Source organism: Squalius cephalus (assembly GCF_949319135.1).
Source record: "Squalius cephalus genome assembly, chromosome: 12".
Lineage (NCBI taxonomy): Eukaryota > Metazoa > Chordata > Actinopteri > Cypriniformes > Leuciscidae > Squalius > Squalius cephalus.
Window position 1 is genome coordinate 9,933,276 of NC_137133.1, and position 25,344 is coordinate 9,958,619.

The following is a 25,344-nucleotide window of genomic DNA, read 5'->3' on the forward strand; positions in this document are numbered from 1 at the left end:
CAGCACATGGCTTGGCACATCTGCTACAAAGTAGTAGATCAGTATGTTGGTTCATATACAACCCTAGCAACCTTAGAGAAACACCCAAGCATTATAAGCCTGGGATAGGCCTACAGTACTTCTAGTCAGATGGATAATTTCATTTCTACAGGTTCAGATAGGTACAGTACAGATAATTCTAGCAGTATCTGAACATGGTATTCTGTTCTTTACACAAATGAGGCCATTTAAAATCATTATCTTTGACACACTTTGTTCTATATACGTAAGAATCTTTGGTATTAAGGTCACAGGTGAGTCATAAATTCCGGAAGGACTCTTCTCATCTGGGCCGCTGTTGAACTCTCCTGGAGACTATTCCTTTGGCATGGCAATAATAAACAACCCCTGCAAGCACAATTCTAAAACATAGGCGATATCTTTTCCATTCAAGGCTGCTTTCCAATTCATTAAAGAAGAGGGATTGTAAATCCACCCCCTTCACACAAAACAATACAATTCATCAAATCCATTTCTAATACTTACTGGTGTAATTGTGTTGTTGTTGTTGTTGTTTTCCTACCAAAATGATGTCACATCCTGGAGAATGATGTCATTAAGGATATGGCTTTGGTTAAAGGGATTTTACAAATGACTAACAGGATGGGAAATAAAATTAAGGACAAATAAAACCACTGTAACTGATTATTAATTAAAACAAAGTGGAAAACATTAAGAAGTAGCTACCTGTAATATTTCTATTTCTTTTTATGAAAAGGTTGATGGAGACTGCAAAACTTTACTGCATTACAGGAATGACCCACAAACAGTACACCTTGGCAGTCTCACAGTTAGCCACAAACACATTCCTCTCAATTAGAGTGTCAGAGATAAACAGGAGGATAGGGTGAGAAAGAAGAAGAGAAATCAATGAAGTGGAATGAGAGGGGAAATGAAAATAAAAGTTCTTCAAACTCAAATTTGACGATACATAATCAAATTCAGTAGTTAATGTAAACAGCAACGACATAAATAATCAAGGTAAGTGCACCGTTGATCCTGCAGAGGGCGCGCATGAGCCAACAGAATCACAAGAAGAGAGTCAGTGCAGCAGCAGATTCAGCTCTCAGGGCAATCGGAAATTACTGCAGTTGAGTAAACATTCCTAATAGGCAATAGTATGTGTTCAGAGGAAGTTCAGAAGAATTTCTAGCAATCTACTATGAGCCATTTATAGTCGTACATCACTGCAGAGTCCTGGGTTATGTTTGTGTATGTTTGAGTGGCACAGAAATAGCCATGAGTCAGGACTGAAGCCTGCCTGATGGATCTCAGAACATTCTATAGAAGTGGAGAGATGATTATGTGTGCTACAAATGATTACATGTCTCAAAATAGTATGTACGAGCGCAAGCTGTTCTAGTGAAGATCTTGTATTTAACTGGAACGTATTTCTCAATGTGTGTGATTCATTGACATTGAAATAAATAATTAGTGGTGACTTTTTAAGTCAGAATATCTCCTAACACAGTAATTAGTTGTGATGACAACATGTCTGAAAAATCCATTAGAAGCAATGCTAAATTAGTCATATAGATGCTCATGAGCTAGGTGATATCAACAGTGGACAGTTATTCACATTGACTCACAAATGAGACAAGCTGAAGCATTCAAAATTGACAATTCATGTTTTTTTTTTGGTGGAATATTGTAGTATTTATTATAAAAGATTATCAATGCACATCATTATTTTAGCAATTCATGTGCTGGATCAACCTGTCTCCAACTCACATGAGATCACAGCAATAGCAAACCACAACAATCCAATAAATTCATGATGGACAAAATCAAGTCCCATTTTGTCTTGTTCAAGAATCTGTTTCACTTCATCAATAGGGACTTTAAATGGAGATGTATTTTCTGCAAGTACCAAAGTAGAACAGCAGACGACTCTAATTGCGGTTCATTAGAAGCCTAGACACACAGCAGCTCATTAATGCCACATACCTGCCCTTGCAGAGCTGACTGGATGTGTGAAGAAGCTTTGAGGTGTTTCACTGAGCAGACACCTAAAGAACAGCAGATTAAATATAAATACAGAGGAGACCTGAACATTCTTGTGAGAAGATGTCATTACCTTGTTATAAAGGTTTGTAGTGGCACATGCATGCTGCCCATAATAAGGTCACAAGGCAGCCTAAGACCATCCATTGTTTTTTGTAACTATATGAGTCAGTTAGGGCAAATGTGAACAAATGGTGAATATCTCTGTAAACTGATGGTATAAAACCATGATTGCACCCCTGAATCTTGGAAACAGAAGCTTTTTACAATTCCATTTCAGGACTCTCCCTCAGAGTTAATAGGCAGAGCTGCTCTCTGCCCTCACAAAAATGCACTTTATAAAGGTTTAAAGCCAATTCCTTTGTTTTGTTTTTTGTGCACTTCTGGGAACGAGGACAACAAATGCCAAAAAAGCATTATTGGAAGGTTCATCGCTTCCTACAAGTCACGTGGTTCAGGTTAGAACACTGATTGCTTATCCGTGCAGTGCTATGAAATTACAGTTCAAAGTCGGCACACATTCAAATTCATGATTATAGGTTTTTAATGTCTGGTGCAGAATACACACATTACAACCCTCTGATCTTTGTTGTAATGCATGTGTGTGATGATTTGACTTGATGCTGCAAATATGGCACTTCCACCTTGAGTAGAAGAGTTTGAATGATAGTATCTGTGATTTTAAAGCCTATATGGTTCAAATGTAATTGCTTCTTTAAAATGCACAGTTGCACTGGCATACAATTTTCCTCCTGGAAACCAGACCTTTTCTCTGATCAAACTTCCTCTCTCTCTCTCTCTCTCTTTCATTCATTGCACCATCACAGCTCTCAGTCTGACGCATCTCTTTCTGCTCTCAGCCTTGAGACTGAATCATTCTGCTTTGCTGTTTCGTTCATCCAGCGGAGGGGAATAATGAGCCAGGTTTTCTTCATTCATTCATACATCCGACTTCACTTTATCTATCAGTAAACACCCATGGTAATCTTGAAAGGACATTTTACAAGAAAACTCCAATTATGGGATGCCACTTTTTTGATGTACATGCAAATAATCTTATACCTACTTATTTTAGCTATTAAAATTTGTCTTTCATACAATGGAAACCATTGTAACCCTTAAGTCTTAAATTGGCCTCTATAGTGACTGTGGTCATTTACAGAAAACATTAACTAAATAGACTGAAATGCAGCATAAAATATCCCCTGTTCATAATTGATGACAAAAAATAAAAAGACCTTGTTTAAAATAATTGGGAGTTCTCTTTTTCTGATAAATGTCAAAAAGCAAACTTTTTACTTTTATACAAACATAAATTTGACTATTTTCTTGTAAAAGTATTGTCTATTTGTCATCCATTTTACTTTAATTTTGGGGAATTTGGGAATCCATCTGAATGCATTAACAATTTTTTTCTGTAACCTTTTCAATATTTTCAGTAAACTAGCTTATTCACTATTTTATAAATGTATTGTCTTTTTGAAATATATTTATGCAATAAAGATAAATTACAGTTAATTATTTAGTCAGAATATTTTTTGTTGTTGCCATTTTACATTCATTTTAAAATGCTGAGAATTTGTACAGTATATGGACATATAGTCAGACTTCAGTGCCTGATCATACACTGTAAAAGTATGTACACAGTAACTGTATAATTTGAACCATTGTTGAGATTCTACCGCACACAGAAACTACAAACTGTCCCCCTGTGGAGCTAATTATGCACAATCATGATAATTACAAACATTTACTGGACTCTTATTGAAGTCTTAAAACACTCTGATTCATAGGAAGTTTTTTATTATCAAAATCAATTTCCTTGTAATAATCAAACAGATTCCTTGCTTAACGATGCATGCTTTCAGAAATATTCTTTTGGTGCTTTGATTGGTCTAAATTTCAAATGAAGATTACTGAAATGATGAGTTTGATTGCAGCAGTGCAATTACTAGCAACATGTAACTGCACTGAATCATGTTACTCAATGAGTCACACAACTGGAGATATCACAGGCTAAAACGGCAGTGTCAGATGCAAAAACTCACTTTCCAGGACTATACGACTTCTAAGGAATCATGTTTATTTTCTGAGAAACTTCCTTATTTCAGCTTTATTTCTCGAAAACGTTTTTAATTATTTTCTTAACTAGCCAGATAAGGTCTGAGGGGTATCATCAGCTCAGTGCTAATCAATGAAGAGACATTTCCTCTGCCAACAGGCAGCCTATTTGCATTTGTAGTTTCTTAATGAGACATGAATGAAGCTAGATCATCTGTGGATGGAACAAAGTCATGAATTGGCACAGAGAAAGTAAAGAAAAAAACAAGACACTATGAAAGATCAGAGATGTTGGAACAAGCTGGGATAATTTCAAATTTGTTTGCTTTTTTTTTAAGAAAATGTTTTGAGATTTGAACCTAAATGTCTTAGACATGTTAGCGGAAATTACATTTTATAATTTAACTGTAAGTATTTATTAGTATTCAGAAATACATTTAAGACATTTATGAAGGACAAAGTTACATTCATAACATCCAAGCTCTATAACGGCAAAAGTGCTTTGTGATCACTAAAATGAAAACCATCTATAATGTGAAATATTATATTTCCAAACTGTCCAAACTGATGTTAGTCAAGACACAACACATCTTCAAACACTTGCCATATCTATTTAATTACTGAAGGATGTGCTTTAACAGTGAGTGATGATGAACAAAACATCTCATGGTTACGACTGTAACCGTAGTTCCCTATGATAAGGGAAACTAGACACTGTGTCTTGGATGGAAGCTACTGTATGGGACGCCATCAGTGTATCTTGTGTATCTGATTGGTTGGCCATAGCCATGACGTTATTAGCAGAGCGCCCGGAAGTATAAGAGGGCACACGTGGCACACGTCATTAACTTCTTTGTTTGAAGGAGACATGCAGTCAGACCCAGTGTCATGGTAATGAGACACAGTGTTTCATACCCCTTCTCCGGGAACCACGGTTACAGTCGTAACCTGAGACGTTCCCTTTGCGAATGGGAACTCTAGACTGCGTCTTGGATTGACGCTATGGGGAACAAATACCCACTCCGCCATGCCGCGGGGACGCCTGCCGCACTAGATGAAAATATGCACAAACATAGCATACATTGACTCAACGGATTACTTACCCAGAGTCAGAGTGTCCATCTGTGGTGCGCACATAGACAGACCATCTAGTGGTACAATTCCCTAAGCCATTATCTTCCACAAAAATAGAAGATCCCTTAGCTTCAATGCCTCTATAGCAGGGGTAGTCCTGGCCTCACTGGAACCTTCCTCCCTCCCCAGTGGGCTACTTTATCCAAAGGCAGAGCTCTACGGAAAAATGGCCAGGCTGTGACAGCCTTTCTCATCTGACACACTTCCTGGAAACGCTACAGGGAGTCTAATTATGTATTCAACTATCAATCTAGGCAGTACCACTACTTCTGTGGAAAATGCACGTCAATTTTCATGTATAGGCAATACCTCTACTCACAAACCTGGATAACTGAGATAAAGGAGGGCAAGGCACCCTACTTAATTACCCAAAATAGATGGGGAGAGGACAACTCATTCAATCCCACGGCTCCAAGGGCAGCTTACCAAAAGTAAGAGACCGATAAAAAGGAGGGTGCCCACTTAGACAAACTTCAAACAAACGTAAGTATAAAAGAAACAAATCTGTTAAGCTCTCTCTCTCACACAAACACACACACAGATCAGCATGTGACGCACATACTGTAATGCACACATCAGTTAAGGTCTTACAACACACACACGCATAAAAACAAAAGACATTGATTTTCAAGAGAAACCTTACTCGCTCTGTCGCAGGTGTTCTTTCATTTCATGTGTGCAAAGACGTCCTTGCGCACTTGTGCACACACACAGAGTTTGTTGCTGTTGATGCATCAGCATTTTAGGCACATGAATGACTTTCTGTAAACAGGATTTTCATTTCACATCATTTCGATCGCTTGGTGAATCTATTATTCTCTCTTTTCACTCCCTCGTCCTGCTGTTTTCTGCCCAAAGCCTTTTGTGTCTTTGTACAAAATTGCCATGTCCTATCTTTTTAGTCACAGAAGAGGAAAATAAAAACGTGTGTCAGCCACAAAAAGTAGAATAATAATTAAAATGAACGCACACAATTCAAAAATCACTGCTGAGCCACAGCTGGTAAAGTTGTGTTTCATTTATTGAGGAAAGGAAAATAAACCAAAATAATCTCAGTCAGGATTCCAGTTCCTATGAGAAACCTTTTTGGTTCTGCTATGATAAAGTGCACTTACAGTTATCACACTTTCCATTAGAGTTTGAGTCCTGGTATTTCTCTCTCAGACACACAAACACACATTGTACATTTCTTTAGCGGACCTAAAAAAAAATACACAGATTAAAAGAGGACAAAACAGACAAGTGTGTTTTTGCATACAAGGTGTGTAACTGTGAAAAGTGACAGTCTAATAGGTTCTCAACGTATCCAGATGTTCATGTATGTGTGTGTGTGGGGGGATTCAATCCACAGTAGTAAGAAGTTACAGTACTTAGTTTAGTCTACTCTACAGAACAAACTTAAAAATGATCCAGGTCTCCATAAGGGACCTGATTGAAATCATAAAATCTCCAACAAACAGTAATCAGCTTGTAATTTCTTCATTTGCAACCATGACTTCCCCATGCGAATAATAGGTCCTTTTTAATAGAATCATTTAGTGTTTTAAAAATAGAATTTATTTCTAACCAATATGTCTACATAATAGTTATGTACAGTTTCATGACACTTTTCATTTTTCAGTTTGAAGGACTGTGAGAGTTTCCCACCACAAATTTTGGCACATTTCTGTTCATTTTGATCCCTAGCGAACCAAAAGAACAGGCATGGGACAAGAAACATGGTCTTAGTACCACTAAAACATCTTCAAACAACCACATATGCTCCTCTTTTTGAGAAACAGCATTCTGCTAGTGTCACTGGGGAACTGCGTATGAACAAATCTACCGCCCAAATGATCACTCAGCATCTGTCGAGTCTGGGAAACCACAGACACTGCATAGTCAATCTCACATTGTGTTGTTGCAGTGTTTATACATCTATATTGCATGTAGTGTGGCATTAACATATAATTACATATTATAATGATCTTTGAGGAGTGTGAAAATACAAGTACCACAGACTTAGAATGGGCTCTAGAATCTAGATAACACTAGAAAACCTTTTCTTTCTAATCACTTATTCTACTGTTACACTGAACGCGCTTTGAACGGACAGAAAAAGGCAAATCATGAATTTTAGTTGTGGACTGCTTTTGCTCAGAGAACCATCTTACAGTATTTCTGAGAGAATAAAACAGTAAATGACTATAAAACATTAATCTAAATCAAACAAAAACATTAAAAAGCTATACACTGAAGAAACGGGAGTACCGATCAGTTGTTAGTGTTTCTGTGAGCTTTTTTTAAAGTAGAAATGTCGGTGTAAAACGAGCGTGGAATGTTCATCTTGTCCCTGTATTGCACCTTGTTTCCCTTCGGGGACTGTTTGAAGTCACTCTCTCCCATTTATATACAAAATTAAGGATTATCAGTACATTTCCCTACTGTCTTCGATAAAGTTCCCCATTTATTCGAAGACAGATGCTCTTATACGTATATTAAATAGTAAAAGCCCTCTCAGATCACAAAGTTGAAATAATTGTGCGCATTGTCTTATCGTAACAGCGACGTCGTATCAGATCCTTCAATAAGAGCTGAACTTTACAGATCGCAATGAAAAATCTCAAGGCTGCATGCTGTTGCATTTCATATCTGTGGCCCAGACTTTCATGTGTTAACACCTCAAAGTAATGATAAAATGAAATGCCACGTCATCCGACTTCTAATAAATGACTGGGGACCAAGTTGCAACATCTATTTAGGAGAAAAAAGATGGAGTCAAACCATAGATCCAACCAAACTGAAGAAACTAAATCAGGAATTAAATCTATGTAAGGCCATTACCTACAACGGACGTTAGGTAACAACAGTGTTCGAATGCAAGGGAGACAAAAGCAGCATTTCAGCCTTGCAATTCTGCCCTTTTTTTTGTTACTGGAAGAGATTTCAACAGGACAACTTTTGAAAACTCTCTTGGTAACAAGACTATTTCTGGATGAACAGCAAAGTCACTTCAGAGCAGCTGCCTGCATTTACTGTCTAAATGCAGACACACACACACACAGAAACACACTCACTCATGTAACAGACTGCTCAGAATCATAATCCCACAACATGGTGAAATCCATGGAGTACCAGGACTCATTGCTCCGTTTGTAGCTTTTTGATTCCTTCAAGTTTTCACAAGTATTGTAGTATATGTTGTGATTTTTTTCATTGTGTTGCTTTTGTGTTACTTATTGTTGTTTTTGTTTATAAAGTGCCTTCCAGATGCAGGTGACTGACTTGAGGGTCAGGTTTAAAGATGTGTTTTATTCCCCCAGTGTGCAGCGAGTTTGGGAGAAAGGGACTTCTGGGAAATGTCATATTGGCAAATGGGACTAAAGAGGGCTTTTGGCACTCAGTCTCAGCTGGAGACCCTGAGTATGAGATGAGGAAAAGGAGAAGGATGTGGAAAAGTAATCTAGTGGACGTCATCTTCATGTATACCCTTCCTTTTGATTTCTTCTCGTGTTCCTCCTCTGCTCTTTCATTCTCTGGACTGATAGAACAGGATGTATCCCGACTCAGAGTTCTTGGAAATGTCAGAGGTCAAACCGTAAAACTCCTCTATCGCCTGTGCATCAATTTTCTGTGAGAGAAATTAAACGGATTTGAATAGAGAAAAATGTGGTGAGAGAGAGCAGGAAAGAGGAACGTTATATTCTGCATGCATTAGGGTTTATATTTTGTCTGCATGTTAGCGTTCAGTAGGTTTATTTTTTTTTTGGTTTTTGAAAGAAGTCTCTTATGTTCAATGTATGTCATTAAACATACAGTAAAAACATATTTTAATATATTTTAAAATGTAATTTATTCCTGTGCTGCTGACAAAGCTGAATTTTCAGCAGCCATTACACCAGTCTTCAGTGTCACAGGATCAATATGCTTCTAATATGCTGATTTGCAGCACAAGAAACCTTTTGGTAATACTTTATTTTAGTGGCCTTGTTACATGTACTTACTGTAGTAATAACAGTAAAGTGCATAATTACACGGAAATAACCCTAAACCAAAAGTGTGTGTGGGTGTAAATGTATATGTGTATATGTATACTGTATATTAAGAGGTTGCATACCTCCACAATGTCATCATCAAACAGCAGCCAAAAGCCGTGACTCTTCACGATGCTGATGTAATGCCCTCTGTTTGGGCCACTAATACAAAGAGTTACAGAGGCAGTGTTTACATTTTTCAAGGAAATCAAATCATATTTTAAATATTTAGAAACTGAATATTTTCAAAATTCAAGTCCAAATTCATATTTTACATTTATCTTTCCTGATAAATACATTATTCTTGAAGAAAAACCATTACCAATATGGTGTAATTTCAGACTAAAAGTTTGCAGCAAAGTGCATTGAGACTCCAACTGCTTATACTGTCAATATTTATCAAATATGACTGTGTTAAGTCAGTCTGTTTTATATGTTGCAGATGTGCATGTTTGACAGGTCTCGCACCTGCCACAGTGGACCACCACAGCGACAAGGTCATACATGCGGTCGAGGTTGACGGCGTCTACAGAGGTGTTGAAGAGGCGGAGCTCCAGTGGAAAGACCACACGATAGCTCAGTTTAGTGTACCGATGCAGCTGCTCCATGTACTTAAAGCGCTTCAGATGAAGAGCCAAGATCATGGGCAGCTTCTTCACACGCATACTGCAACACATACAAGCCCAATCACAAAACAAAACAAAACAAATCACTGGCACGTATACATTCACATTACATTATCTAGACCACTGCTTTTCTCCCCACACTGCTGACACAGACTTTATTAATCTATTAATTACTTATGTAATTACAGGCCACAATAATACTTTATATTACAAAAACTACATTATTAAAACAAATGACACACAAACTTATTCTGGAATGGAATACTAGCATACTGTACTTTTTACATAGTATAATTAACAGTAATGAGAAATGTTGCATTCAGTATATGCTACATTTTTGTCACATGACATCACAATTTTGCACATATAATTCTCCAATCGTGAAAAAAATTATTCTTTTTTTGTCTAAAAATGTCTACACTTGTGCCAGTCTGATCAAATAATGTTAAAATCATAGCTAAGAATCATACGCAAAGTAAACATACTGCTAAAATACTATGGAGTCACTAAATTGTTCACTTAAAGGAGAACTCTGGTCAATTTTAACATTGAGCTCATTTTTTCGTACATTTGGAGTGCTGTCAGTACAGAGAACAACGACAAAAATCGGTGTTGCCTACACCGTGTTATCCTCTTTTTAAAATTTGCACCCTGTTGACTTAAATGGGGCAAGTTTTAAACCTGCTTTTAGCCTCTTAACATCCTTGATGTGTCATTACAAGTGCACAGGTCATGTGAGTGATTCCTTCAGAGGGAACGCGGGTCAATCTGACTGCAGTAGATGTGAAAGATATGAATAAAAATGAAGTTAATTCGGCCAGCGCACATACCTGTATTTATTTCCTGTTTTCGGTCGAAGCCCACAGTAGTCGATTGTCGAGTTCTCCACTGTTGCTTAGTTACCTATGATCACGCGCGTGAACTCGACAATCGACTACTGTGGACTTCGACCGAAAACAGGAAATAAATACAGGTATGAGCGCTGGCCGAATTAACTTCATTTTTATTCATATCTTTCACATCTACTGCAGTCAGATTCACACGCGTTCACTCCGAAGGAATCACTCACATTTGCTCCAACTTGCCCCAGTGAAGTCAACAGGGTGCAAATTTTAAAAAGAGGATAACACGGTGTAGGCAACACCGATTTTTGTCGTTGTTCTCTGTACTGACAGCACTCCAAACGTACAAAAAAATGAGCTCAATGTTAAAATTGACCGGAGTTCTCCTTTAACAGTTACTCTAATTTTGTAGTATTTCAGCTTACTGAGTCCTTTGGTCTTAATAAACTAGACAGTTTTTGGGGAAAGTCTGCAACATTTGCATTACAGTTGATTCGCATTATTTCTTTAGCAAATCAGGTGATATGCTGCAATGTTTACACTCAAATGAACACCATTAGCATGAGTAGTGAATTCCTCCACTTGGAAAGTATAGTAGTATGTCATTCTGAACAGTAGTTATACGCCCTACTACATCATATCAACACACATCCGCTGACGCTCACCGTTTCTGTGCCTCTTGTTTGCTACAGCACATCTCACAGTAGTATTTATACTCACTGCACAGGGTCTCTGTATTACTGAAGTCCCTGTAAAAGCCATCAGACAAGCATGAACACAGCGGGGAAGAACTGGTTGTGTCCATCAGCAAGTGTGATTACTGTTATGTCATTGTGCGTGTATGCTTACCTGAGACAGTGTGTTATTGAAGTGTTCTGCTCAACATCTACAGACAAATCCAAAAAGTCTTCATCCTTGCTACTGACCTGTAAAAATGCAAGAAACAAATCAGCTACATATTGAGGAAGAAGAGAAAACACATCTATGCCCCATTAACAAAACCTCTTCAGAATCTCCCTTGTCACAGTTTTCAAGCATCTTCGAGGGGTAGAGAGTTAGAGGGAACTGTTTATCACGCATTTTGCCGACGCCTCTCTACGATTTCAGCTGTTTAAGGTGAATGGGCTGAACTCTGGTGATTGTCTCCTGCTGTCTTGCACTTATTGCAGAAGATGTGAGTGAGGATGTGTTAAAGCACTGATAGCACTGTCGAGTCGAGTGTCGGTGTGTTAATGAGAAGAAAAAGGTGGTTAATCAACAGAGAACAGTTTCTTTCCTCAGGCAGCAAAGTTCAAGCGATTGACCGAATGTCGTTGTATAAGACCACTCACAATGATTTAACAAAAAAACCAAACAGTCCTTCTAAGGCTATCTCTAACAGAAGAGTACTCTGATGTTTTTGAAAAAACAAAATATAGCTTTGCTCATACATTTACATATCCCTTTTAGAATCGAAATGTTTTGCATTTTTAAATAATTTAAGTATATTTTTATATTAAGTTTATTTATGTACAGTAGTATTGCCCTGAAGAAGCTGCATATCAGATATTAGTATACATTTCACAAGACAAAACTTAATTTTAAACAAATTATCCAGAAAAATATTCTTTATATTGCTTACAGCCTTCTGTGATGTTTTGCATTAATAGATATGGTACAATATTTATTTCTTGTGGAATACATTGAAACATCTGTAAAATAGCTCCATCAGCTGTATTAAATAAAAAACTAAATTAAATAAATTAAACAATAGAATACAAACTAATACATATTTATGAGATCCCTCTTATTATTATTTGCCTTGTTATTATTGAATTATATATACAGACCCTTTCCAAAAAATTAGAATATCATGGAACAGTTTATTTATTTCCATAATTCCATTCAAAACGTTAAACTTCCATAGATTATAGATTCAGGGCCCACAACTTAAACGATTTCAAGTATTTAGTTGTTTATTTGTACATAATTTGGGCTTCCAGCTCATAAAACCCCAAAAATTTGAATATTACATGAAATCACACAGTAATTACACAGTGATACCATGGTCATTGAACCAGGTTTTGGTTCTTTTGGCAGTCTGGGCAGGTGCAAATCCTGCTGGAAAATGAAGGAAGCATGAAGTGCTCTGAAAATGTCCTGGTAGATGGCTGCGTTGACTCTGGATTTAATAAAGCACAGTGGACCAAAGTCCTCTTTTCTGATGAGAGCAAATTTTGCATCTCATTTGGAAACCAAGATCCCAGAGTCTGGAGGAAGAATGGAGAGGCACACAATCCAAGATGCTTGAAGTCCAGTGTGCATTTTCCACAGTCTGTGTTGGTTTGGGGAGCCATGTCATCGGCTGGTGTTGGTCCACTGTGCTGTCCATTTAACGCAGCCGTCTACCAGGACATTTCCAGAGCACTTCATGCTTCCTTCATTTTCCAGCAGGATTTGCACCTGCCCACACTGCCAAAATAACCAAAACCTGGTTCAATGACCATGGTATCACTGTGTAATTACTGTGTGATTTCATGTAATATTCTAATTTTTTGAAATCCTGTTTTCGTGGGTTTTATGAGCTGGAAGCCCAAATTATGTACAAATAAACAACTAAATACTTGAAATCGTTTAAGTTGTGGGCCCTGAATCTATAATCTATGGAAGTTTAACATTTTGAATGGAATTATGGAAATAAGTAAACTTTTCCATGATATTCAAATTTTTTGGAAAGGGTCTGTATATATAAACGTTGCAGATTCTATCAGGGTTATGTAAACTTTTTTTGCAGAACTGCACTTCAACAACATTTGCATCTGTGTATGAAGCAAACACTTCAGGTAACTCATACCGTCTCACAGTTGAGACAGCGCGTCTCATTGGTCAGCGTGCCCTGGAAGATATCGTGAACCCAGGTGGGCTCGGCCTTGTTCTGTTCTGGCTCGGTGTCCGTGGCGATGGCAGTGCCGTTGTTCTTCAGCCGTCCATTCTGTTTCTCCTGTTTCTTCTCTTCTTGCAGGATGTCAGCCACAGTGTTCAGCAGGTAGTTCAGGAACTCGTGGGCATCCTGCTGCATGTAGTTATCAAACAGGTCTAAAGGAAAAGCCAGAAAGTGTAACATAAGATGTCAATCCATATCAGTTTACTTGGTGGATATTTTGGTAGCATCCCCAGGCGACTATTTTCTATGTAATTAAAGAAAAAAATCGACTTTCTAAATGCATGTTATTGATCTTACTGTGAAAGATTAATCTATGCATAAACTTCATTTAAAAACATTTTTAGGTCGTAAGTTTTAATTAAAATTTCATAACTCGATCTTCCAGTGAATCAACGACCACCGCAGAGAATCAACCACTATTTTGTCCTCTTAAACCCGACCCTTTCTTACAATGGACTGCAAGGTCACATTCAGATCTGCCTCCATCCAATCAACAACCGATGGATAGAACCAAATCGGTGGCCTACCTTTTTTCCCCTTTTTCGATCATCTGGTACATCACAATTAGTAAGAAAATATTGGTCACTACATCTGTTTCCTTGCAATTTCTCAAGTAGATCAATAAATCACTTAAATGGGAATAAAATTGAAATCTCCAAAAGTTTGTTTTGCAAGATTATGTTTCAATAGCATATTTCAAATCAGAAGTACCATCTGACAACAATTGCATGTATGCATGTATCAAAAATCATGTAAAAAAAAAAAAATTCAGCCTGTTCCAGTTAATGTCTATGTAAGTTCTAGCAAAAACAAACTCTATAAAAAGATGATTGACTCTTGAAACAGAAAGGTGAAGGTAGCATTTTGGACGTGGTGTGATCATGTGAACTGAGAGGAACTCTATGGTCACACATTTGAGCACAATGTCAGTACATGCCATAGCATGTGCAATCATATACCTAACTCTCTGTGAGTGTGTGTAGCTGGTGAAGTGACGTCTCTCTGATAGAGGTCTGTATTGTTAATTCATAGAGAGGGCCTTTTCTGGAATGAGACAGAAGAACAAATCCTCTTTTATACTACATATTATCCCTCCCCTCTCCCTCAAAACACACACACACCTGATCGGTTACACCTGCCTCTCATTCAGCGTATCACACAGAGGCTTACTGTTAGTGCACAGATTTGATTTTTCACATAGTCCCCTGTCTGAACGCCAGCAATAGCTCTATTAGTTGCCAAAAAAATCATGTTAATATCTTTACCCTCAAATGGATACACAAGCAGATTTGAAATTTCTCATAAACATGTTTATCTGCAAATATGAACAACATCAAAGTGTATCTGAGGATATTTTAGCAGTTTTGTGGGATTCTGGCTTGACAACAGATGGCTTAGTCATAGCAGACACCATATTTATCTTGATGTGAAAGAAAACAGGGACAGTACAGTCTGTTCAATATGTCTTTCTTTTGTGAATGTGTCGATCATTCAGTCAACAATGGAAATATGTTGTTTCACGAATTTACAGGGACACAAAATTGGATGGATAGAGCCAAATATGGCATCTATTCTGATTAAGATCGAACAGATCGCAGTTCAGATGAAGATGTTGTGCTATTCATTTAGGAAAGTTGTTTTGGTTGCAGCTGAAGTTTCTTGATTCTTTTCAAGGAGGTCTATACCTGAAAAGCGCAATCCATTCCCATTCATCTCAATGGAAGCTGCTCAAAGCAAGTTTGTGATTTCAAAATCTGGCTTTTTGTTTATGAGCACTCAGTTGCAGATATAGGTTTTGAGCCAATCACCTAAGCTGTAAATGCACTGCGATTAATAATTTGAAGAATTAGGTCCCTATGATTTGCAGGATGCAGAAAACGTGGACATTTTGATGATTACAATTTAATTAAATCATATAAACAGAATCCAGAAAAATTAAAATGGAAAACACAAAATATGGGAAAAAAGAAAATCCTTCACTAGTGACTGCACATGTGTGTGTGTAAATGTTGCAATTTCACAGCTACTTTTAAATGGACGTCAATGGAGAAAGATGCTTTCGTCTTCATAATGGTGTAGTTACATTATCTACCAGCAGGGGTTAACTAAGCCATGCTAACCAGCTAAACCTCGACCCCTCACCATTCTCCTTCCGCAGACGCGAGATGAACTTCTTGGGGGGGATCACGCCCACCTTCTTCTTCTGCGTGGCGATGCTGTGGAAGAGGTCGGCCAGACAGGTGAGAAGGTTCTCCTTTTTCTTCTGCTGGACTTTATACGCCAACACATTCTCCCTGAACGGCCGGCAGAAATACAGAGCCTGCAACACTGAGTTACAGTAACATGTGTTCCCAAACTAGAGAAAAAGACACAAAGAGAGGAATTCATTTAGGTTGAGCTAATCAATTCTTGAGCGGGAAACAAACAAAGAACACTTAGGACGCAATTAAATCTGATCTGTGAAACCGAGAGATAAAATCTGGAACAGTCTATGCTGGAGGTGCACCAGGGAAGAAGCATGCATGGGTTAAACAAACGTGGATCTAGACGAGACATTTACAATCAAGAAAGACATAGAAAAACTCCCTGCTCACCGCTAAAAGCAAATCAAAGGGCTGAAAAAACTAATGGTGGAATCAAATGCTTTTAAAAACATGACCTACACGGCTGTTACTGTGACAACAGAGCATTGTTTCCCTACCAAAGGCCTTTTCCTGTCCACACACACTGACAATGATGTGGTTTTATGGGCTTTTTGCCATTTTTATTGACAGTGAAAGCAGAGATATGAGGAAGAAGAGGGTCAGAATCATGTCATGAGTACTCGGAAGTGACAGCAATGAATGATTGTGAGAACACAATAATAAACAAAAATGTTTTCACACCAATCGAAATGTAGTAATTATTTGGAAATGAACTGAACCTCAAAAATGTGTCACTTTTTTTAAACAACTGTTATTAACTTGACACATTTTTAGTGCATGATTAATATTTTATAATGTAACTTTTTTTCTTTGTAATTATGTCATTGTTTTTCTTTGTATGTTTTAATTAAAATCATTTATATGTTAATATAGGACATCTTTCTTTTTCTCACCCTCATTGACAAAATCACACATTAAAATTTACTATCAGCTCGTGTAAGCGCAAACTCTCTTTTGGCGTTAAAAAAATACTGTCAGGATTAACTAAAGACACGCTGTGAAAAATTTGCGCTGACATTTTCTTGCAGCTGATCTTATTGCATGTGCATTTGTAGGAGTTTACATTTCAGACGCAATATTTATGGGAGGAGAGTATTTAAATGAATCATGCAAGGTGATTTACTAAGGTTTGCACTGGTCAATTTACTATTATTTACACCATTATTTACAAAAAAAAAGAGCATGTCTTAAACCAGACGCTAATTTGCGTTGCTCTTTGTAGATTGCATTGGTCAATCTTTTGAATTTTTGGCATTTAGTATGAATATGTTAGACTTACTGTTATCTATAAGCTAGTGTGCTTCAAAACAATGACAAAATTTGCATTTAGAAGATATAAGCATTCAAAACGTACAGTCTCTCACTTCCGCCAATATGGATCAATGCTTTTGATGACATCACTCTGCACTTTAGCTTCTCATCAGTTTTTCTGTCAAATCAAATGCTCTCTAGAATCTAAAGTCTGGTTTCACATTAGTGTCACGCGAACCACCGCAGCGCGCACACAGTCTGCTCCGGTCCAGAGACATGATAGCACAGAGTGGATAGTCAGCGCATACCAGAAAACGCATCGAACCCATTTGAATTCTGCACAGAATGCTATATTTTAAAGCGATATGAAGGATATTCGGAGGACAAACGGTTAGAGATTAGGAGGAAACTGCGGCTTTCCCAAGCTCAATGGCTCTGGCCGAGCTGTGATATAAATGAAACGCTATTGGCAGTTTTATAAAAGGGGAGGAGCTGTTCGATATGTCCATCCTGTCTTCCTAAATAATGACATGTTTAAAAGTTTTTCCTGTGAAAAAAAATTCTTCATGCCTTGAAATAGCTTGAATGCAATTCTACACCCTTGCTTCATTTAGTATACGTGGAACCATGAATATGCAAATTAGCCCCGCCTCCACTCACTCACACCAACTCAGAGATCCACTCGGCCAACTTAATGAGGTAAACGCTGCACAGTGGTATCGCTCTTTAAAACATCGGACACATAACTGAAAAAACAATCAGTCAGTGGAGAAAGGCTATTGCTATATTGCTAAATCTACCCGATTTTTCATATAAACAGAAAACTATATCGGGATAACCTGGCTTCTCTTGAGACTTCACTGCTTCAGAGCGGTCATAGTTAATGACATGCTAAAGCCCACCCGCACATTGACGTGATTGGTTACAAGGTAGTTTGTGACGACAGAAACATCAGCGATTTTAAAACCGCGTTTTTGAGACTTTTTTTCACTGCAGTTTTAAGGAGAAAATACTCAGCAATGGTGTTGGCATATCAAAAACACCACATAGACATATAAACAACATTAAAAACTTGATTTTCACCACAGAGGGACTTTAATTAAAACTCATTAGACAGGGTGACAATTTTCCTTCTAATCTAAAAAAAGGAACAATAATAATAACTGTGACCTATTTTTTGTGGATCTCCGTCTAATCTAAATAAGTTAATAGCAAGAAAAATAATAACTGTGACCTGATTTCTGTGGACCTCCTTACTGAATTTACTGTTCTGCCAAAACAAGAGGCAGCTTGACCTGAAAGATTCAGCTTCAAGGCTGAACAGTAATGTTCATTAATCACACCAGCTGCGCTAATGGCAGCAGGAATACAGTAAATACTATGTTGTCAAGCTGCCCTGTTCTGCAGTGAAAATCACATGCTAATATATTTAGCAGAAGAGTACAAACAAACTGCTCCCTTTTCTTAAAAATAACAAAAAAAGTGGGTTGCCAAGGTTGTGAAGGTTGTGCTTTTTCACCAGTTCAACACTTAAGCTGGTTGTTTTGCCTCAATGTTGTTGTGTCCCCCAAATTTCCAATAAATAAAACTAAGCAATTCAAGATGGCATGATAACGCACACAAATGAGAAAGGCTCTGTTCACTAAACAAATATGCAAAAAGTTACCAAATGTATATATTTTTTGCTTCCTAACCAGGTTTTCACATCAATGGCTCACGTGTGAAGCCATGTGTTTGTTTTAGGGTTAGACTGGCGCTGTGTGATACTTACGTTGACCAATCCAAAGTAGTGTTCATTAATGGGAAACTGCTCTGGACCAATGTCTTTCTCCAGAGCAGAGGCATTGGTGCCCTGAAATGACAGAAAGAGAGAGGAAAAAAAGGTGAAATATCTGTTAATTATATTGAATATTCATTCTCATTTAGAATTTTTAAGACAAAGTGAAAACACTCACAGCTACAGTATAATTACATTTAAATTTTACATTAAATATTCCCTGCATTAAGCAACCGAAATGGAAATATTCGGAACAAAATCACAATGTGCCTTCACATTTTTATGACAGAGGCAGTTAAAAAGATAGCTAGAGAAAGACTCATTTTGTACATGATGCTGCAAGTGGGACAATGACCTGTTCTGGTTTTTTTGCTAAATATTTTTATTTTTATAATTTTAAATCATAATGGCTGGTAAGCTAAGTCAATTCACTCACCATTGGCAAGTGTGGCAAACATTATTTTAGTATTATTTATATACTACTTTATTTATTTTAAATTTAGTTTAAGTTTTGCCATTTTATTGTGGTAAATTTTACAATTTAGATTCTGATCTAGTTACAGAATCATCTAGAAAAAAGTTTTCATACAACTATATACAACTCCTTATATCATTCACAATATGCAGTTACGTATTTGATTTTGGAGTCCACTGACCATCCATTCAAACTGGTAACAGAGCTTGGTTTCAAAAACATAAACAAATATTACCAACCCTAAACTTCAGAGCAGTATTGTACATGGCTGCCCTTTTATAACCCAACATATCTCTGGATGACTCTGAATGAGCAGATCAGGTAATGACTAAACACCACAATTGGATCCAGACATCAAAGTCATACATCAGTTAAGTCAAGACCATGACTGACAGTTGAAAGATGGGAAATAGCCCCTTTCTCTATCTGTGCATTGTCTAGTGTAGTGTTATTAACCTGACTGAGACAGCATCCTTTTATCTGTAGGAAATATGAATCCGCAAAGTCCTTCATTTCCAGCACTAATAGATCTTTATTGCCTATTGAAATATAAATGCGGCATTGTGCAAGATATTTTTGGCAACATTTGACTTTAAATAGGGGTAATTTTCTCATTGTCTACACACAATTGTCAGCTAAGCCATCTTATGTTTCTGCTCAGAAACACAAGCACACACAAATACATAAGGCAATATGTTGCCAGACGCATGTTCTCCAACTAAAGTACACGTAATAGAGTGGTGCAGGCAAGACAAACACTTTTGAATGGGGTTTTGGTTAAATGGCTGAAATAAGGTCTGTGGAGAACACAAGCTCATGACACTTTCACGTTCTATTCACCGACATAAAATACATTAATACTACCCCACTCGTGATTTTTTTGAAGCTGTTACGTGTTTTGAAAAAGGTGGTTGCTAACAAGTGGCTAAATGAGACTACAGAGGCTGTCGAGGAGATTAAACGTCATCACACAGAAAAGGTAAACTCAGTTCGCTTTTACAGCCTTGTTATGCTTATAATTGTGCTCTTATAAACTATTCTAACTCAGACGTTCTGGGAAAATGTTTTTAGAAAAAAACTGAAAGAGTTGTCGGAAGCATAGGAATGGTGACGTTGAATTCGTGGGACCGTGGTGTAGTTCGTTTATAGCCTATACTATACTATAGGCTATAAACGAACTACACCACGGTCCCACGAATTCAACGTCTGTACACAGCGTCACAGATGAACACAATTCAACGTCACAGATGAACACAATTTTTATGAATTTTGAAGCCTATAGGCCCTATAGGCTTCAAAATTCATAAAAATTGTGTTCATCTGTGATTATCTTGATGGACAAAATGTGCAAGTATTATAAACTTTTGTTGTTCACAGAGCTTGTTTTTAGCGATAATCCAAAAGCTAAATTGGAAAATCCCGGTTTTTGTCGAGAGAACCAGCGTGATGCTAACTGCCGGTTGGTCTACAAAGTGACGTCATACCTGCACCAGTCTGTAGACCAGAGAATGTCTAATAAGGCGATAAGTTTCACTCTCAGTAAACTTCCGGCTTCTGAAATGGTTGCAGTTCCACTCTGATTCCATATGAGGGCGCTCACAGGACGAGTGCAGAATGAATGGAGGTCTATGACGCTATACCCTTCAAAATCCACTTTTCTCAGGATATAATTTTTTGTCTAGTAATTTGAATGTTGTATTCGAAAGGAGATGCGAAGAAATTACACATTGCTGGGTGTTAGATTTTTTAGAGTCACTTATTTGCTTTAAAAAGTCTTTTAAAGTGTCAATGACGTCATACACATCGTACGACCAGAGATACTGCTTTACGGCAATCCTTCAGTCACTTTGGTGCTTTCGCGCTCTGCACTTTCTTTTCTCTCGAGGCATCGACAACACAGCTGACACAGGTAAACACACGTGCTAGAAGAGTTTTTGTTTTGTTTGTTTCTGGTCCCGCTTCGGATGCCATGATGCCATCAAGCGGTATCTCTGGTCGTAATCAGTCCTTCACTGACCAATCAGCGTTCATTAGCAGAATGCTAGCGTGTTATGGGCAACAACAACTCAACCTGTAAGAAATCGAAAGGACATAAGTACTCGTTCATTCAACTTTCGACCTAAAACCCATGTTGAACTTGCAAAACCTACAATCAAATCTGAGATTTCTCAACGGCAATCGGGTGAAAGAGACAAATTTAGCCGTCTAGCCCCATAGACTCCCATTCATTTTGCACTCATGGGCGATCGCCCCCAGTGGAACTCTGGTGGAACTACAACCAAAATTCGGTACAATAGGACTTAATAGGGAGTGGGCAGGCTCTCCGTAGACGGGCTCTGTATAGACTCATGTTTTCAAACTGAAGGACAGGCCTGCGGTTGTGCTCACCAAACACACACTAATCGAAGTCATTTAAGCAGGAAAGAACATGGAAGACATAAAGAAGAACATTTCATTAGCTTGCCTTGTATCCATGGTCAATGAGCCACTACAAGACGTGGCCCCAAACACATGCCGATGAACAAATGAACCCTGTCCATCCATTAGTTACATAACTAGCACTAAACAGCAGTCAGACGTTAAGTCTCTGAGCCCCCTCATGCTGTGAATAATTCACTCTTCATGTTCCTAACCACATCTAGCCCTGGCTGACGCAGCACCTGCAATTATCTAAGGATGAACAACTGACAGTGGTTAGAGGTTCAGGCCAGTTTCAGGCAATGAAATAATATACTCACATTAGCCTTCTTAAACCCCCTTTTTAAAATGGCTCTACAGAAAGCGCTACAGGGAGGATTAGTGAGATCAAATAAAACACAAATATTAGATGAAAATCTGAAACTTAAAAAAAAAGCTTAAACCAAAAATTAGAAATGTTGCTTAACTTGCCTTGGCAACTGAAAAGTTTAACTGCTTTTATTTTAAAGCCTTAACTGCAGAACATAAGGAAACTGCAAGGAAACATCTAGATCTTTCTTTTCTCAAAATCGTAGCCTACTTTGAACCAGTAAAAGATCCTTAACTTTGAAAACTAATTTAACATTCCTATGGCAAATTACAATTCCTATATCCTCTTTCTTCAGTGAAAAACTTCTAAAGTGGGCATAATCTGCCATATGCTTGATGTGTCAAGTCACGCGGACCGCACCAATCAAAACCCTCAAGGTGATGATACACAGGGCAACTTTTTGAGCAATGTTGCTGGGCAATATTGCCGAGCGATTGTTGCGTGGGCACTTTCCCATTGAAAATGGGCAATAAATTTCTATCTGGATACTTTAGATCAGTCGTGGGCCCTGTGTCTCATCTGGTTTCCCGTTGACGGCAACATTGCCCAGTAACATTGCTCAAGAAGTTGCCCTGTGTATCATCAGCTTCAGCGTGCATCTGAAGAGGTTCAACCGGAGGAAATAATCCATAAATTATCTGCTTTATTTAATATAATTTTCTTATCTGGATTTCAGCAGTGGTGTGTAACGCAGCCCCTTTGGTGGGTTGAATTCTATATACATTCAATTGTAGTCCATTCAAAAGGCACCTGAAATAATAAACTAAAAGCAGTGTAGTGTTGTCAAAAATATAAAACCTCTCAGTACTACATTTTTTTTATTTTTCTCTGCTCATTGACCTTAAACAGTCAAATACACAACAAATAATGTCAAAATGCCGGTCTTGGCGAGTATTCACGTAGACAGTCCGATATGTTTTAAGTGAATGTAAACAGTCGAAATAAAACGCATGTGTAACAGTATAATGGATCTATGTGTCAGGTCTTAAAGTGACAGCAGCCTAATATACCTTCTGCCAAATTATGAGATAATATTACAAATATCTATATGGCAGTTTTTCCCCATGGTATCAATGTCAAAATTGTGGCCAGTGAAAAGGCTAAATGTAGCCTGGGTGCCAGCCCGAACCCCGCCCACAACATTTTTTGGTCGGGAAGTTCGGTCTGGACTCGATCCGTTGAGGAGTAATTATGCTCGGCTCCCAGAAGGCCGAGCCAATCAAATTGCCAGGGTGGGCTTTAATCGATGATGGACAGATGATCTGCGGTTACGTAATCACCCACGTCACCAAAGAGCGCTTGGGTTGAATTGGTTTTTTAACAAAGACGACTGCAGCTGGAGAATTGAGATGTTTAGATTCCGCTATCGCGTCTGTTATAAAAGAAATCGACAGCGCATTCATTTTAAAAGACGAACAGAACCGCAATCAAGGCATTTGTCGATCGGAAAGATGTGTTTGCCGTCGTTCCTACGGGATTCGGCAAAAGTTTAATTTATCAGATGACGCCGATGGTCGGTAAGAAGATGGGACGCAATGAAAATGCTGTGGTCATTGTGGTTTCTCCTTGGGTCTCCCTCATGGAGTGCTTTATTATTACTTTACTCATTACTTTACTACTTCTTCCTGCGTGTGTGCAGTTGAGCTCTGTTGACAACTATGCGTCGCTCACTGCGTTGCTCTGATTGGTTGTAGGTCTATCCAATTGAGTGCAGAGTTTTTTTTTTTCCTGGTTCGGTTAAGACACGCCTCATAATGAAAGCCCTATGGAGCAGTATCAGACTCACATTCTGCCTAGAATATGAGTATGACGAAGTCAGGCTAGGCTAAATGGCTAGTAACTTTGGAAAACCACTAGCTACAGTGGCTGGTAACCAAAAAAGTTAATGTAAAGCCCTGGCCACCAATATATAGTGCATCCCAATAAATAATACTAAAATAACATCTTGTTCATAAACAAAGATAAATCAGACATATTCTCAATCCCTTGATGTCGTTCCAGCGGTTAACAGCTCAAAAAGATATCATATAGTTTCAGAAGTCAATATTGGCTACTTTTATGGTGCAGTTTCAACCTTTCTGAATTTTGAAAGTGCAGTCTCCATTCATTCTAACTGCATAGAACGAAGTGACCTGTACATTACAAAAAAAAATCATTTTGGGTGAACTATTCTTTTAAGATCAGCTCTTTAAAACGCAATCATCTTTCAACACGTTTTAAAGCTTAATTTTTCAAATTGGCATTACAGCAATACAAAGAGAGTAAATGTTTATGCAAAGCACACAGCCACTCATTTACATTTCAGGAAGCAAAAATTATAGATACCTATTAAAAACAGACTAGCATACTATTTAATCACTGAGACTGTTTTATCGATTAAAATTCCAAGATAAAAACACAGATACTAACCTGAGCTATCAAAACACAAAGGGGGGCATCACTGATAACTGCTATTTTTCTTTAGGTAAAGACATTTTATGCAATTTCTTACACTTTCAGCTGATTATTTGAGCATGTAAATATTTCTAGTTATGATAGATGGGTTCATTACAGCGGTGATCCATGCATACATCAGCTCATAAATGAGGTCATGCACCTGATTGTGAGGAAAGCCATTCAACCATCATTACGTAAGAGCTAGCCAGCGCAGTATCCACTCACTTACCATATTACAAATGGAGGCGATGTTTCTGACAGTCATTTAGTTTATAAGGTGCCCCTCGTTGCCATCTTTATGAATTAAACATGATAGTAACAGCAGTACACTGACAGGCCAAGCTGCAATCCCAACCGAGGACAGCAATCAGTGACCATTCAATTCCCGCTGCTCATGCAAAGTGCAAACAAAGCGAGAGATAAACGTCTACGGCTATTTGTTTTCTTCATGGCCACTGCAACTAAGAATAAAAATAGAGAATATATTTATTGTAAACATCTTTGCCAGTTGTACGTACTAAACGAAACATTCACATCCTGGATTAGCGATAAACCCCCGCCCACTGAGACGCGATTGGTGCATTTGTTGTATACGACATGAAACGCTGCTCAGTTGATTGACAGGTTGATTTACCAATGAATATCGAAAACATTCGTTCGAACTTTCGTTGTGGCCAATAGAATTAGGATTAGATAGTGTGTGGGTCTGCGGGTTGTCCCACAGTTCACAACTTTACAGTACATTCAAAATCCATAATGAATTATTAAGAA

The 25,344-nt window shown here is 37.9% G+C and overlaps 1 protein-coding gene across 1 annotated transcript; it reads right to left on the minus strand.

Annotated features, from left to right (window-relative positions):
- Nucleotides 1-7,889: 7,889 nt before the first annotated feature.
- usp46 (ubiquitin specific peptidase 46) lies at nt 7,890-25,134 on the minus strand. Its single transcript, XM_079888773.1, has 10 exons — nt 25,092-25,134; nt 24,803-24,961; nt 18,869-18,949; nt 15,785-15,998; nt 13,553-13,794; nt 11,569-11,645; nt 11,385-11,468; nt 9,720-9,917; nt 9,335-9,413; nt 7,890-8,848 (listed from the first exon to the last, which is right to left on the minus strand). Exons 2-10 carry the CDS (start codon nt 24,836-24,838, stop codon nt 8,747-8,749), a joined length of 1,113 nt encoding a protein of 370 aa, XP_079744899.1. The 5' UTR covers nt 24,839-24,961; nt 25,092-25,134; the 3' UTR covers nt 7,890-8,746.
- Nucleotides 25,135-25,344: the final 210 nt, after the last annotated feature.

Bases quoted from the DNA above. Each gene is read 5' to 3' on its own strand.
- usp46 (XM_079888773.1), bottom strand. From the start codon at position 24,838: ATGACTGTCAGAAACATCGCCTCCATTTGTAATATG. The intron at 13,795-15,784 runs GTGAGGGGTCGA...CTTTTCCTTTAG, and splicing joins GCGTCTGCGGAAGGAGAATG to ACCTGTTTGATAACTACATG. The intron at 8,849-9,334 runs GTATGCAACCTC...TTTCTCTCACAG, and splicing joins TTGATGATGACATTGTGGAG to AAAATTGATGCACAGGCGAT.